Below are 14,780 nucleotides of genomic sequence, written 5' to 3'. Positions count from 1 at the left end.
CTTGCTCTTCTTCTGATTTCTTAAAATATGAACTCAGATTATTGTGTGTATATCTTCTTTTCTAATATAAGCATTTGAAGCAATAGACAATGCCCTGAAGTACTGCTTTAGCTGTACCCCACACATTTTGAAGTTTTATTTTTATTACTCATTTCAAAATATCTTCTAATTTCCCTTATGATCTCTTTGACCCATAGATTATTTAGAAGTATATTAGTCAATTTCCAAATATTTGGGGCTTTACTAATATTGTTCATTTCTCAATCCCATTGCAGTCAGACAGTGCACCTTGTATGCTTTCAGTCTTTCAAATGACTTGCCGCTAGCATGTGGCCTTTCCACATAAACTTGAATATTATGCAGTTGTAATGTCTTTCAAAATCCTGGAGGTTGATAGTGTTTTTCAAATCTTTTATGTCTTTTCGGTTTGTTTGTTTATTATCATTATTAGTTTAGGGGTCAGCACACTACAGTTTGTGAGCTACATCTCTCCTGCTGCTTATTTTTATAAAGTTTTATTGGAACCCGTTTGTTTGCGTATTACCTCCATCTGCTTTTGCACTGTCAAAGCAGAGTTAAATAGTTGTGACAGGAGTTCGCGTCGTGGCACAGTGGTTAATGAATCCGACTAGGAACCATGAGGTTGCGGGTGCGATCCCTGGCCTTGCTCAGTGGGTTAACGATCAAGCATTGCCGTGAGCTGTGGTGTAGGTTGCAGATGCAGCTCGGATCCCGCGTTGCTGTGGCTCTGGCATAGGCCGGCAGCTACAGCTCCGATTCAACCCCTAGCCTAGGAATCTCCATATGCCGCAAAAGCGGCCCTAGAAAAGGCAAAAAGACAAAAAAGTAAATAAATAAAAATAAAATAAAAACAAATAGTTATGACAGAGATCCCATAGCCCAGAAAGGCTCTGAAATGTGCTATCTGGTCCTTTATAGACAAATCTTGCTGTTCTCCCATCAAATCCCAGTGTGTTGAAAGGGAGGATTAAAATCTTATTTTGATAGTTGGAATCCTCTATCTCTCGCATTGATTCTGTCTTTTCAGGTACATACACCTTCATGATGAATCGACCCTTTTATCATAGTGAAATGTCCCTTTTTAACTCTGGTGATACTTTTTTTTTTTTTTTGTCTTTTTGCCATTTCTTGGGCTGCGCCCGTGGCATATGGAGGTTCCCAGGCTAGGGGTCTAATCGGAGCTGTAGCTGCCAGCCTACGCCAGAGCCACAGCAACGCCAGATCCTTAACCCACTGAGCAAGGCCTGGGATCGAACGCACAACCTTATGGTTCCTAGTCGGATTCATTAACCACTGAGCCACAACGGGAACTCCCTCTGGTGATACTTTTTGTCATGAAGTCCAAATATTTGATGTGAACGTTGCCTTCCCGCCTTCTGACTCTTTATGTGAGGTATCTTTTCAGTTGATTTGCTTGAAGCTGTTTGTTTATTTAGTGAAAGCTAGTTAGAGGACTGGACGTTAGGTTTGGCATTTTGGTCAGGGGCTTCTGGACCAAGTTCCTCAGGGCCCTGGGTTGCTGGCATCCAGGAAGAATATCACATGTATAAGCTTGACCATGGTATTGATCCTTGTTTCCACATCTGTGAAATGGGGACAAGAATACTTTTGTATTCATCTGATAGTTGTGCATATGACCAAGCACCATGAAAGAATTATTATTATTATTATTATTATTATTATTTGCTTTTTAGGGCCGCACCCGTGGCAAATGGAAGTTCCGAGGCTAGGGGTCGAATCGGAGCTCTAGCTGCCAGCCTACAGCACAGCCATAGCAGGGCCGGATCTGAGTCACATCTGTGATTTACACCACAGCTCATGGCAACCCCGGATCCTCAGCTCACTGAGCGAGGCCAGGAATCGAACCTGAGTCCTCATGGATACTGGCTGAATTCATTTCTGCTGCGCCCAAACAGGAACTCCCAGCATTATTTTCAAGAGTAGGACAGTATGGTGTAACTGGGAACAAAAGGCAGCTTTCCATTCACAGATTTTGTTAATGTGAAATTTCTGATTTCTTTCTGTGACTCTCACTGTCACTGTGCAAAGCTGTCTTTCAGGCAAGCAGCTCTGTTTGAGGTTCACAGCCATGGACTTTTTGCATTAATGAGGGCTTTGAAGGAGTGAGGGCTCCCTTTCCTTTTTTGTCCCTAGAAGGGACTCTGAGGTTCTGAGAGGGAATTTCAATTTCCTTTGGTGTAAGTTTGCTCTTGGTTTTCACTGTCCTCCCCTCATTCCAAAGGGGAAGAAGCTCCAGTGGTTCCTGCCGAGTTCTTTTTCTCCAGGTGGACTGATGCTCTTTAGCCTGTTGGGCAGGAAAAGGCTTCGTAAGGTGCTCCCCGTAGCCCTTGATCCCGAGGCCCCTTGGAGTGCGCGGGGTCCAGAAGTGGGTTTGCCTGCAAAGGAATGACTCGCTAAGGAGGAGGTTAGGGATTTTTCAGGCACTGAATGCAGTTCAGTTTCATCATGTTTTATTGGTGAGCTACTCAAGGGAGGGACCAGAACTTGAGGAAGCCTGAGTTTTGCCGATAGGAAGTGGCGATGGGCGTGCTGCTGACTCTGCGTCCTTTACCATGGGGCGCCTAGAGTGTGTGTTACGGATAACAGATTGTTTTCCACCCCGTTTGCCTCTTTAAAGACAATCAAGGAGTTCCCGTTGTGGCGCAGTGGTTAACGAATCTGACTAGGAACCATGAGGTTGAGGGTTTGATCCCTGCCCTTGCTCAGTGGGTTAAGGATCCGGCGTTGCCGTGACCTGTGGTGTAGGTCGCAGACGCAGCTCGGATCCCGAGTTGCTGTGGCTCTAGCGTAGGCTGGCTGGCAGCTACAGCTCCGATTCAACCTCTAGCCTGGGAGCCTCCATATGCCATGGGAGCAGCCCAAGAAAAGGCAAAAAAAACCAAAAAAAAAAAAAAAAGACAATTGACATGCCTCCCTGCTTCAGTGTTCATTACCGTTACAGTGTTTGCATTAGCTTTGTTTTGCCCAAGAGTCACACATGAATTAGGCGTCATGATGGCTGTCTTGGTTGGAGGAAAGAAGTTACATCAGAAATCTATGGGACTTTGAGTTCCCGTCGTGGCTCAGTGGTTAACGAATCCGACTAGGAACCATGAGGTTACAGGTTTCGATCCCTGGCCTTGCTCAGTGGGTTAAGGATCCGGCGTTGCGTGAGCTGTGGTGTAGGTTGCAGATGTGGCTCAGATCCCGCGTTGCTGTGGCTGTGGTATAGGCCCATGGCTACAGCTCCGATTCGACCCCTAGCCTGGGAGCCTCCATATGCCGTGGGAGCAGCCCTAGAAAAGGCAAAAAGACAAAAAAAAAAAAAAAAAAGAAAAAGAAAAGAAAGAAAGAAATCTATGGGACCAACCTAAGGATTGATATTTGCATGTTTACTCAGTTACATCCTGGACTTAAGTACAGGCAGCAGGTCAGGAGTACACTATCTAAATATAATTCTTATTTCAAAAAGAAAACCTTTTTGAGGTACAACCAGTGTCATCCTGGGAGAAGAGCAGGTGCCAAGCTGACGGGAGGCCAGTGGCAGTGCCCTGGGCTTGCTGTGACCGACTGGGCCCTTTAAAACCAGGGTCAGGCCCCTAGGACAGCCCTGGAGGCCCTGATGTCCCTGCCCTGATGTCCCTAGGGGCTGTGGGAAGACTGACCACCACCAACATCCTTGGACCAGCTGAGAGTTACACGACCAGCTGCCCGTGGAGGTTACGGAAAACAGTTGCATTGGGTTTGGTTTGGTTTGATATTTTTTAGTTTTTTCACTAGATATTTCCCATTTATCTGTATTTATCTTTTGTTAAGAGATATAAATTAGGGAGTTCCCATTGTGGCTCTGTGGTCATGAACCTGACTGGTGTCCTCCAGGACATGGGTTCAATCCCTGGCCTTGATCACTGGGTTAAGGACCCTATGTTGCCATGAGCTGTGGTGTAGGTTGCAGACTCAGCTCAGATCTGGTGTTGCTGTGGCTGTGGTGTAGGCGGGCAGCTGGAGCTCCGATTCGACCCCTAACATGGGAACTTCCATATACTGCATGTGCGGCCCTAGAAAATAAAAAAAAAAAGATAAACTGGTTAAGATGTGGGCCAAGAAACTGAGAACTTCATAATCCTTTGTTTAGTCTCTAAAGCAAAGCAGATCTGTATCTAAAATTGAATGGCCATAAAATGAACCCAGTGTGTATGTAAGGACTCTCCCGTTGCAGGTGTCTTCTGCCGGTAAGGGCAGGGTGAGGAACCAGAAGTGCTGGGACTCATAGTTTTCCTGGAAGAAATAAGTGTTTCAAGCATGTCTTAGAGCCTTTTTTCCTTTCATTTATGTTCGTAACAGTTTCTGGAAGAGCTTCCATCCTGGTGGGGGCTGGAGGCGTGTTCATGATAGGTTGTTAGATGCATTTACTGGAGAGTTCAGTGGGTCCTGCAGGCATATTTCTTGGTCGCTTCAGCAGTGGCAGCTGGAATTGGAGACGGCAGTGTACCCGGAGTGAGTCTTCACATGTTGTGAGGCACCGATGACAAGGGGAAGTGGGAAGGCAGCCTGGAGGAAGAGGTGCTTTCCCATCAGCAATGCCAGTCATGTATTGGGAGAAAGAGCTGAGCTGAGCCCTGGCTCAGCGGGGTTTTGCCTCAGCTCCTCCTGCAGCTGCAGGAGGTATGTCCTCAGGGTGTCCCCTGCTCTGTCCCCAGAGGCTGCTGATGCCTCTCTGACCCATGAGCCTGGGACACGATCTCCGAGAGTGAGTTGCAGACAGGTCGAGGGGACATGCCAGGAGGCAGGAGGCTCACTGCCAGCAGGGCATCCTGTGCAGTGTAACACTGCCATCTGGGAAGAGGTGGGGATGGTGGCAGGTGTACTGAGCCCTCCACCTGGTGGGGGGCGGGTGGTGGTGGCAGTGTACTCAGGGCTGTGCTAGGTGCAAGGGTGGTGGTTGATAATGGCTCCCTATAGATTCCTGAGGACGGACTCACACACAGTGCCAACAGGGGGGACTTGGTTTAGGAAATGTCAGAAGAGTCAGCACGGATGGATGAGGGAGGAAAAGGCAGCGAGAGCCCTTATGTAAGGTGTGCACTCACATGGCACAGTCTGAGGAAGGACCAGCAGAAGGTGATGGTGGCTGTCTCAGGTGCAGGGGCCTGGCTCCCTCTGAGCAGGTTGGCTGGGACCTGTGTGGGGGTTTGTCCCCGGAAGGCGGTGCAGGGCCGGTGGCTTGCATGTCCCACTTGAGCTGCCTGGCGATGCCGCCCACTCTCTGCTCTCCGTCTGTGACATGCGAGGTACCTTGGTGGCATCTGCCAAGGGTTAGCCCTGGAGGGCAGCAGATGAGAGCCAAGTTCACGGCGTCCCGCCTCTGGAAGCAGTGGAGCTCTTCACGGGACTGACAGGTGCTCCACGTGGGGATTCAGTAGTGGATTAAGAAGAGTGGGAATTGGGATGTAAGCCAGTGTATTTTGTGGAGAAGTTATTTATGTATTTGTCTTTTAGGCCCGTACCCACGGCATCTGGAGATTCCCAGGCTAGGGGTCAAGTCGGAGCTGTAGCCACCGGCCTACACCACAGCCACCGCAAAGCTAGATCCGAGCCATGTCTGCGACCTACACCACAGCTCACGGCAACGCTGCATCCTTAATCCACCGAGTGGGGCCAGGGACAGGACCAACGTCCTCATAGATACTAGTTGGGTTCACTACTGCTGAGCCACAACGGGAACTCCACTGTGATTACAACTCTTATTGTTCTCTCTTCTGAACTTGAAGCTGTGACATTCTTGTGACACAGGCTGAATCTCCCCACTTGACCATTGAGGTTTCCAAGAGTGTCTTTATTCTAACCAGCCACATACTTGAGGCAGTTTATAGTCTCCAGACCCCACTGCCTCGTGTCTGTAGGATTGGGGACAGAAGTTGCTGGCCTTGAGGAACATCTAGCATCTTACAAGTGTCCCATAGCCATCAATGAAGAGGAGGACACCCCCAAGGCTGTGTCCTCATAGCCCCTGCCCAGGAGGACAGGGCATTGCTCCTGTGCCTCAAGAGGATGGCAGGAATGTGGGAGGGCGGCCTGTGACAGCTGCCGTGGGTGGGGTGGGGTCAGTACGCCCACATTTTGACCTCACTGTGTTCTGTGTGAAACCTGCTCTGAAGGTGGCTGAGGTGCCCACCTGGCCTGGGGCAAGGAGGCATCAAGGAGGGGTCCGGTGCCACTGTGTCGTCGGGTCTATGAGGACACAGACTGTACGTGTGGAGCTTCAAGTAGCGAAAGGTGGGGACGGAGGACGTGTGCAGGGTGCTGGTTCATGCCAGCGGGGCTGGCCCTCCCACGGACACCAGCCAGTGTATAGAAGTGCCCACACCACCGCCAGCAAGGTCTGCTCAGCTCCTTGCTAGACCCCTGGGCCTCTGTGTCTGGATTCCCTGCGCAGCTTGGCATTTCTTAGAGATGTTTCTGTAAAACTAGTGTCGTCACTGTTGTTGGAGGTTTATCAGTTTTATGGATCATGTGAAGTAAGCAGCTTTTCTCTGTTACATTTATTTCATTGATTCATGTTCTTTTTTTTTTTTTTTGTCTTTTGTCTTTTTAGGGCTGCACCCACCGCATATGGAGGTTCCCAGACTAGGGGTTCAATCAGAGCTGTAACCACCAGCCTGCACCACAGCCATAGCAACGTGGGATCTGAGCTGCATCTGTGACTTACACCACAGCTCACAGCAACGCTGGATCCTCAACCCACTGAGCGAGGCCAGGGATTGAACCCGCCACCTCATGGTTCCTAGTCGGATTCGTTTCCACTGCGCCACGACGCGCACTCCTGATTCATGTTCTTATCTTTATTACCTCCGTCCATTTACTTACTTTGGATTCAGTTTGCTCTTTTCCTGATTTCTTAAAGTGTGAACTCAGACTATGGTTTGTGTGTGCTGTGGGTAGTTGTGAGGCTCCTGGCTGGGCTGCAGTGGCTGCTCATCACGGCGTCATGAGCCTTCAGCAGGAAACAGGACGTGTGTGCATTGGACTTTGGCCTCAAGTTCTTTCCTGGTGGCCTGCATTTGGCGTCTTCTGCTGCTGCTATCAGGAGCTGTGGGAATTGAGGAGAAATGACCAGAGGTCTGTGTTCAGACTCCCCGCTAGACACAGGAAGTGTTGGAAACCTCAAGTATCCTATTATTTGCTCAGAATGCTACTGTGTCCATAGGGGGTTTAAAGCTTGTTTGAAAAGCTCTTCCAGCATTCATTCTCTTCTCTGCCTAGCCTGCCACCCCCCCTCACGCCCCCCCACCCCCACCCCTGCTGCTTCCCGGGCTCCAGGCTGGGTGCCCCTCAGGCTCAGGAAGCAGCACGTGTTTGCCTCTTTGGGGCCTCTTGGCCCCTGTGAGCAGGCAACAGGCTGACCGCCTTCTGTTGCGCCAGGCACAGACTCTCACCCTGGGCCCCAGGGCGGCTAGGTGTGGGCCCACCTGGGGAAAGTGCTCCTGGGGCCACTTCACAGAAAGCAGGTGCCCCAACTGCAGTACAGGGAGCTGCCGTACGAGGCCCAGAAGCCCACAAAACATCTGTGGTTGAGATCAGAAGTGAGAAATCTCAGAGCTGGACGCCTTAAGAACAGGTGTGCTGAATTTCACCTGATATGCACGTCCAGACGTGGGAATGCAGGGTTTTGCTTTGTTTCTGTTGTTTGTTTTCTAGAGCTTCTTTTACTTGTCCTGTGAAAGTCATTTTCTTGAGTAGGTGTGCAGTCAGGCCATTGGCCACAGAACCATATCCAGGAGCTGGTAAGAGCTCTGGGGACCTGCCAGCCTCCTCTTAGCAGTGTCCACCACTCGTGTGGGCTTTGGGGTGAGGAATTGTCAAGGGGGAGCCCGAGTCACTTATCAGTCACAGTGACTTCAAAAAGTTTTGGGGGGAGGCAGCTGGCTCATCTCCCCTCACACATCCTACCATGCTGTGCTCTGTACTTAATTTGCCTTTTATGAGGCATTTTTAGTAGGATGTTCCTGTTTAAAGTGAGAGGCTATAGGAAGGTGGGTGCGGAGGTGCCCATGCCCCCACCCGAGCTTGAAGGGCGGGGTTCTGTGGCACAGGACTGGGGGTTGGAAGACATCATGCTTGTCCCTAAGAACCCTCTCTGTTCCCTTCAGTTTGCACTCTGGACCCCTCTGGGGGGAGTGCTTGTACCCCCAAGAGTGAAGCCTCGTACATCCCTGTCATTAGTGCTCCAGAACGCAGTCTGTTTTCCTTGACTGGTCAGCCCAGAGATGAGAGCGAAGGCGGCCTGCACGCTGGTCTCTGCTGCCAGGCTTGCCATTCCCACATCCAGTCAGGACTTGGTTGTCAGGACGGTGACCTCTGGGACCTGGGCCCATCTCCAAAAGTGACAGATCAGGAGCAAATATTTGCAACACAGGTAGCAGATTTGAGACTTGTGGTCGTAATGTGTAAAGACTGCTTGCAAATTTAAGAATTGAGAAAACTACAAATAAATGAATGTGAACTAATGTGATTATGGAAAAAAAATACAAATTACCAATACTTGGGAAAGATTGAGTACTCATAACTGGACTTCCCATCGTGGCTTAGCGGGTTAAGAACCCAGCTAGTATCCATGAGGATGTGGGTTTGATCCCCGGCCTCAGTCAGTGGGTTGAGTATCCGGCATTGCCATGAGCTGTGGCATAGGCTGGCAGCTGCAGCTCTGACTTGACCCCAAGCCTGGGAACTTCCATGTGCTGCACCTGCGGCCCTAAAAGGAAAAAGAAAAACAAAAACAAAAAAAGATTACTTGTAACTGGGGAAATAGATTAAACCAGATGCATGTTTTTGGCCATCAGCTTGGTCCAGGTGAAAAGTAAGAGTGTTGGGACCATGAAGAGGAGACGCCCTGTCCTCTCCTTGACAAGAGCAGCATTTATTTACAAGGTTACATCCTTGACTCAGAAATTTCAGTTTGAGAAACCTTTCCAAAGGGATGCTTACAAATGTAGGTCACATGCAATCTTCTGATCATGTAGAAAAAAGGAAAAACCAATCGGCCAAAACTCCATCACTGAAGAAAGCAAGTCCCAGCTTCTATGTCAGGGCGGGCAGTGGCACCACAGAGGGTGAGATCAGTGTACATATATTCTTTTTCTTTTCTTTCTTCTTCTTCCTCTTTTTTTTTTGTCTTTTCTAGGGCTGCACCTGCAGCATATAGAGGTTCCCAGGCTAGGGGTCTAATTGGAGCTGTAGCCGCCGGCCTACGCCAGAGCCACAGCAACACGGGATCTGAGCCACATCTGTGACCTACACCACAGCTCATGGCAACGCCGGATCCTTAACCCACTGACCAAGGCCAGGGATCGAACCTGCAACCTCGTGGTTCCTAGTCGGATTTGTTAACCGCCATGACGGGAACTCCTCCCCCCCACCCATATATTCTTGTTTAAAGACGTAGTAAGTGGAAAAGAGCGTGACAAACTTGTACAAGGATTCCATTGGCTAAAAAGAAGAAAGGCCTCATTCAGCAGGCAAGACACAGATGCCCACAGCGGGTGACCTGAGCTGGGGGTGTGGGCGCTGGGAGTCACAGTGGGTGCTGCCCGCCAGAGCAGCAGAACTTGAACGCTACAGGCCATGTCTATCTGATTTCTTTATGTTTTAAAGCAGCCTTCATTATTTTTATAATATAGATGCTTTTCAGAGGAAGCACATATCTACCCTGCAATGGCCATAGAATTAGGGAAGGATAACTGGATTGTTTTGCTGCCGGTCATCCGCATAACTTTCCATACGCAGGAAAAGATGGCTTAGAATGACCTCCACGTGAAAATGTGTGGGGGCCACACTGAAGCCATCCGTAGAGCAATGTGGTGGCGGTTTTCTCGACAAGAGGAAACCTGTCAATTCCAGGGCGTGATTTAACCTGAAAAGCGCGCTTTGAATACTCGGCTGTTCACCTCCAAAGTCAAAATACAAGTTGGGAAAACAAGGCCTTGTTCTGGGTCAGTTATCGTGCTATGTTGGTGGCCCTGGGTTCCCCAGCTTCTGTCTCGTCCCCAAGCAGGGATCTGTGGGCTGGTGGCTCGCTCTCTGCACTGCTCCTCCGAAATGCCCCCTTGTGCTGGGCCACCCGCGTGCCTCAACCCTGCCTGTGGGAGCCACCCTCCAGCCAGGCACTGTGCTGATGGCCATTCCAGAACCCACGTTTGGGCTCCAGGGTCTGTCCTCAGTGTGCCTCTTAGTGATGCAGCCAGGCCCCCGTGCCTGATGCCAGGAACAGCAAGCACTGGGGCAGGGGCGCAGTCTCTGTCTCTCACGCACATACGCACATGCACACAGGCTCATCTTGTAAGTGGTGACGTCTGGGTTGAGCTGTGTGGCCCCCGTGTATATCTTACATGTGTCTGTGCATGCATGTGTATGCATGTGTATCCATGTGCGTGTTCATGCATGTGTGTACACCTGTATATCCTTGTTTCTGTGCACATGTGTGCACCCCTGTGCATGGGTGTTTGTGCACACACATGCACATGGGTGTGTGGTTGCAAGTCGCCATGGACAGAACCCCCGGCCCTGCCTAAGGTCTCCCTGCCGCCCCACAGAGTCGAGCACTGTCCTCTTCTCCTGGAGCCTTGCTCTTCAGTTGCCACCCCTGCACTGTGGCTTCCTCTCAGGGTGGGGGGCAGCTGGAAGCCACAGGCAGGAGGGCTGAGCCCCCCCGATTCCTAGTGTGCACAGGCGGAGTGCTGGGGACGATTTGGGGGCAGTGGGTGCAGACGGGCCTTCTCAGTTGCTTCCCAAGGTGGAGCCTTTGCAGGCGTCTCTCCTCCAGGGCGCTGTGCAGGCCTTGGGCGGAGGCACTTTGGGAATCATGGTTCTTCCACTTTGTCACTGTGGGCAGATCTGGCGGGACGGGGCGTAGGGGACAGGCAGATGCTGTCAGGCTCCAGGGGATGGCACCCAAGGGTCTGCTCGGGGAAGAGGGGTGTCCCTGTGCAGCGTCCAGGTGTGATGTCCATCATTCCGCAGCCCCCCACCCCCACCCGGGAAGTCCTATGGGGCCAACGGGACACAGGACTGTAAGGACAAGGGAGGGTTCTGCCCCCGGGGGCCAATGCGCCCCTCAGGCCGACACTCTCCTCTTCTGTCACAGCGCAGCTGGAGCTGGCCCAGGTGCTGGTCGTCGTGGTGGTGGTCACCGTGATGGTTGTGGTCATCGTCTGCCTGCTGCACCGCTACAGAGTCTCCAGCCGCTCCTTCATTCAGCGCCAGAGGCCGGAGGCCGGGCTGCAGTCGGTACGTGTGCCCTGGGTGTTGGCAGTGAGGTGGGTGGGCGGGCCAGCCCTTGGGTGCCACCTCTGTCCCTGGACCACCTGCTGGCACCTGTTTTGAACTTGTGGAGCTTGGCGGTGTGGGGTTCTTCCCCAGTGTCACATATGAGTCCCATCCGCGCTGGAACTCAGTCCGGGACCACTGATGTGTCCTGCATCCGGGCGGGATGCCAGCCCAGGTGCGGCAAGCTGGGGACAGTGGCAGGGCAGTGAGAGTCCAGGGCCTCCAGGGGAATGAAGGCGGTGGGTTCCATTGGCCTCATGGAACAGCGAGGCTCTTTAGCTTGGTTTTAAGGTTCCTGAAGACTTCCTGGCCCGAATCTTTTCCTCTGGGAAATAAAACACTGGTACTCAGTTAAACTGCTCTGTGATCTCTGCCTGGGACCCAGGGCCACACGAGGCTGTTCCAAGCTGTGCTTCTGGACCTTCAGAGGAGCCTGGGAACACTGCTTCCAAGGCGCATGACGCCGAGGCTTCCTTGGTGGGCGGAGGGGGCCCACCCTGAGTGCGTCAGGACCAGGGCTGTCTGGGGACCGGCTTGGGGAGGCCGTCGTGAGTGTGGTGCACTGTTCTGCTGGGACCCAGAGTTGGGGGACACACTGCATGGGCACAGTTGCTCAGTGAACTGTCAGTCTGTCCCTGTGGTTCTGTGTCTGGCTGCCGAGCAAAAGGGAACGGTGGGGCTGTGCACGGGGACCGGCTGTGATGCGGGGCTGCAGGTTGGTCCTGAGGAAGAACCTCTTTCCCTCATGCATTTTCTGGCCCTCTGCTGTCTCCTCCCTCATCCCCAGGTCCCCAGTCAGGCCCACAAGCCCCCTGGCCCTGTGAACCTGGCCCTTTGTCATCCAAGCAGTGTGGTTCTCTCAGGTCCTGGGGCCGAGGACCCCTGCTGTTGAGTAGCTCTCTCACCTGCAGGAGGGGGACCATTCTTCTCAAGTTTGGGACACAAAATACCACTGTATCCTTGGGGCACTGGCTCCCAACATCCCCAGACACCAAACCTGGATGCTCCAGTCCCTGATACTAAACACCGCGGTGTTTGCATGTGACCCACATGCTTTGTTACGTCTGGGTCACTGAACAATTCTTCACATGATGTAAATGCTTCGCCGTTAGTTGCTGAAGTGTGGTAGAGTCAAGTTTTGCTTTTTGGGGTTTTCTGGAAATTGTTTTTTTTTTCCCCCCAAAGATCATCTATCTCGGGTCAGTTGAATCATGGATGCAGAAGGCCAGCGTACGTGTTTCTTCTGGGTTTAAAGAGAGAGCCCAGAGAAAACCTTGTCATGGCAGCAGTGGCAGAAACAGCAGGGCCAGCCTTCGTGCTCAGCTGTGAGACAGGCCTGCCGGCCCCGTCGGGCCCCTGCCAGGAGCTGATCCCAGCTCCGTGTTACACCTTCTGCTGGGGGTCAGTGACAGAAGGCCTGGGCCCCACCCTCCCTACAGTGCAGACGGCACGCCTGGCATGCCTGCCCCAGCTGGAGCAGAGGCAGCAGGGGGTCTTCTGTTCACTTGGAAGTGGGTCCCCAGGCCCCTTCTGGGGCAGCAGTTGGGCCCCAGGGGCTGCACTTCCATTTCTTCAGATGGAGAAGGTAGCAACATGACTCTTCGAGGCCCCTTTGGGGCTGCTTACATAGGCAGCTGAGGACACTCAGGGCCCAGCCCGGCTTGGTTAGTGGATGCTTGAAGGTTTGCCTGGAGCTGCATTCTCTTCTGAGCCGGGGATGGAGGTCGGGTCTGGGGCCTCAGCTTCTGTGGCCGCTGCTCCCTGGTGTTTCACACTCAGGATGCATTTTCACACTGTGACCAGAGACACTCGAGGCCCTACCTGCACCTCCAGTTCACGTCTTCTCCCAGCCTTAGGTCCAGACCCAGGGAGCACGGTGGGTGTGGCCCAGTAGGCTTCCTGTCCCTGCACTGCCTGCTTCTCCCCTCATCTCACCCAGGGCAAGCCGCTGCTCACTCACTGCTCCAACTAGGGCCTCTGGCCACTGGAGGTGTGTTTGGCTGTCGCCGCTCGAGAAGGGGGCCACAGGGACACTCTAAAGCCCACCAGGGCCCAGGGCAGCCCCCAGATGATGGAGGCCCATCAGCAGAGACCCTGATGGTCCCGCAGACCATCAGGCAAGTGGGGGTGGCGGCTGGTGCTGTGATGCTTGTGGGTCTCGTGGCTGGTTGGGAGGTGTGGCCAGAGTGGAGACTGCTGCCGGTCCTGCCCCATCAGGGGCTCTTGGTCTGAGCTCTGCCTTTCCTTTGTCCACTTGGTCATTCAGTGCCCGTGGGCCAGCACTGACCAGTCCAGGAGGAGATGCTGCAGAGCCCCAGCCTTGAGTCAGTGGCACCCACCTGGCTCCTGCTGTTTCACAATCTTGGGGGCGGCCAGGGGGGTCTCCAGAGGGTCTTCTGTGTGTGGGGAGGGTGCACCAGGTGCTGTAACTGTGCAAAGGGTGTGATGGGCATGACGATTGGCCTGGGGCAGCTGCGAGCACCTCCTTTCCTGAGGGCCGCGTGCAGGCTGTGCCTGGGAGGGAAGCCATGAGCTTGGAGCTGCTGGGGTGTTGCAGTCTGAGTGCTTCTGTGTTTGTCGTCAGAGCTCCCAGGGCCTCTCCTTTTGCTCAGGAGCCACTGCATCCTCTGGTGCGCAGCTTATAGGTGTGGGGCGCCGCCTGCTGGCCTCACTGTGGGTGCACGTCCAAGGCTCAGCCTGTGCAGAGCTGGGACCCCTCAGCTGGTGGCCTTTTGGCCCATTTGTTCTAGAACTGAGTGAGGTCTCATGGCCGTGTTGCTAAGAAGTGTGTTTAGTTTAAGCTGGTGTGAGAAGGGCTGGGTATCTAGTTCATCAGCTTTCAGGGGTTTGGTGTTAACACTTGGTTAAGTTTATTTTTACTTCTTTCTTGGGGAAGCCTTGAGAATCAGGGCAGAAACAGAAAGGAACACGTTGGGCTTTGTGTCTGAGGAGGACACTCTGATTTGGTTGAGGAAACCTGAGCCCTGGGGTGAGCCAGGGGCTTCCCTTTGTCCAGGAGGGCTTCCAGGAGCTTGGAACCACCCCTGAGCTTCTCAGGGAGCATCCTCTGGAAACAGGGGTTGGACCAGCGGCTTCCTTGGGCCAAGCCTCCCTGATTCGGAAGGTGTGCTTTGTGCAAAGCCCTTCCTCACGTGGCCCCTGGCGCCTCTACCCACGCCCGTGGGAGGCCACAGACCTGTGCAGCTCGTCCCTGGCCATGGGAGGACAGAGGGAGGCCGTGGTGGCCGAGGCCCCTCAGCTTGTGGCACCACAGCATCCCTGAGACACTGTGCCAGGGAGCAGGGGCACGGGGTGGTCTGGCGCTGAATTTGGTGCAAGCAGCCATTTCTGGATGAAAATGGAGAGTGAGCTGACTTCCATGAAGTTATAAGCAAAGCAGGTGCTTACGTAGCAGCGGCTGCAGTTGTGTTGGGTTT

The 14,780-nt window shown here is 52.8% G+C and overlaps 1 protein-coding gene across 10 annotated transcripts in view; it reads left to right on the top strand.

Moving 5' to 3' along the window:
- LDLRAD4 (low density lipoprotein receptor class A domain containing 4) overlaps nucleotides 1-14,780 on the top strand; it is a 170,601-nt gene that overhangs the window by 148,268 nt on the left and 7,553 nt on the right. For all 10 annotated transcript variants that reach the window (XM_047793598.1, XM_047793596.1, XM_047793593.1 and 7 more), the window contains one exon: nucleotides 11,162-11,304. In XM_047793598.1, the coding sequence (XP_047649554.1) occupies nucleotides 11,162-11,304 (143 nt within the window). The remainder of the gene's footprint in view (nucleotides 1-11,161; nucleotides 11,305-14,780) is intronic.

This window comes from Phacochoerus africanus, chromosome 8 (assembly GCF_016906955.1).
Source record: "Phacochoerus africanus isolate WHEZ1 chromosome 8, ROS_Pafr_v1, whole genome shotgun sequence".
NCBI lineage: Eukaryota > Metazoa > Chordata > Mammalia > Artiodactyla > Suidae > Phacochoerus > Phacochoerus africanus.
This window is presented reverse-complemented; position numbering and strand designations above follow the sequence as displayed.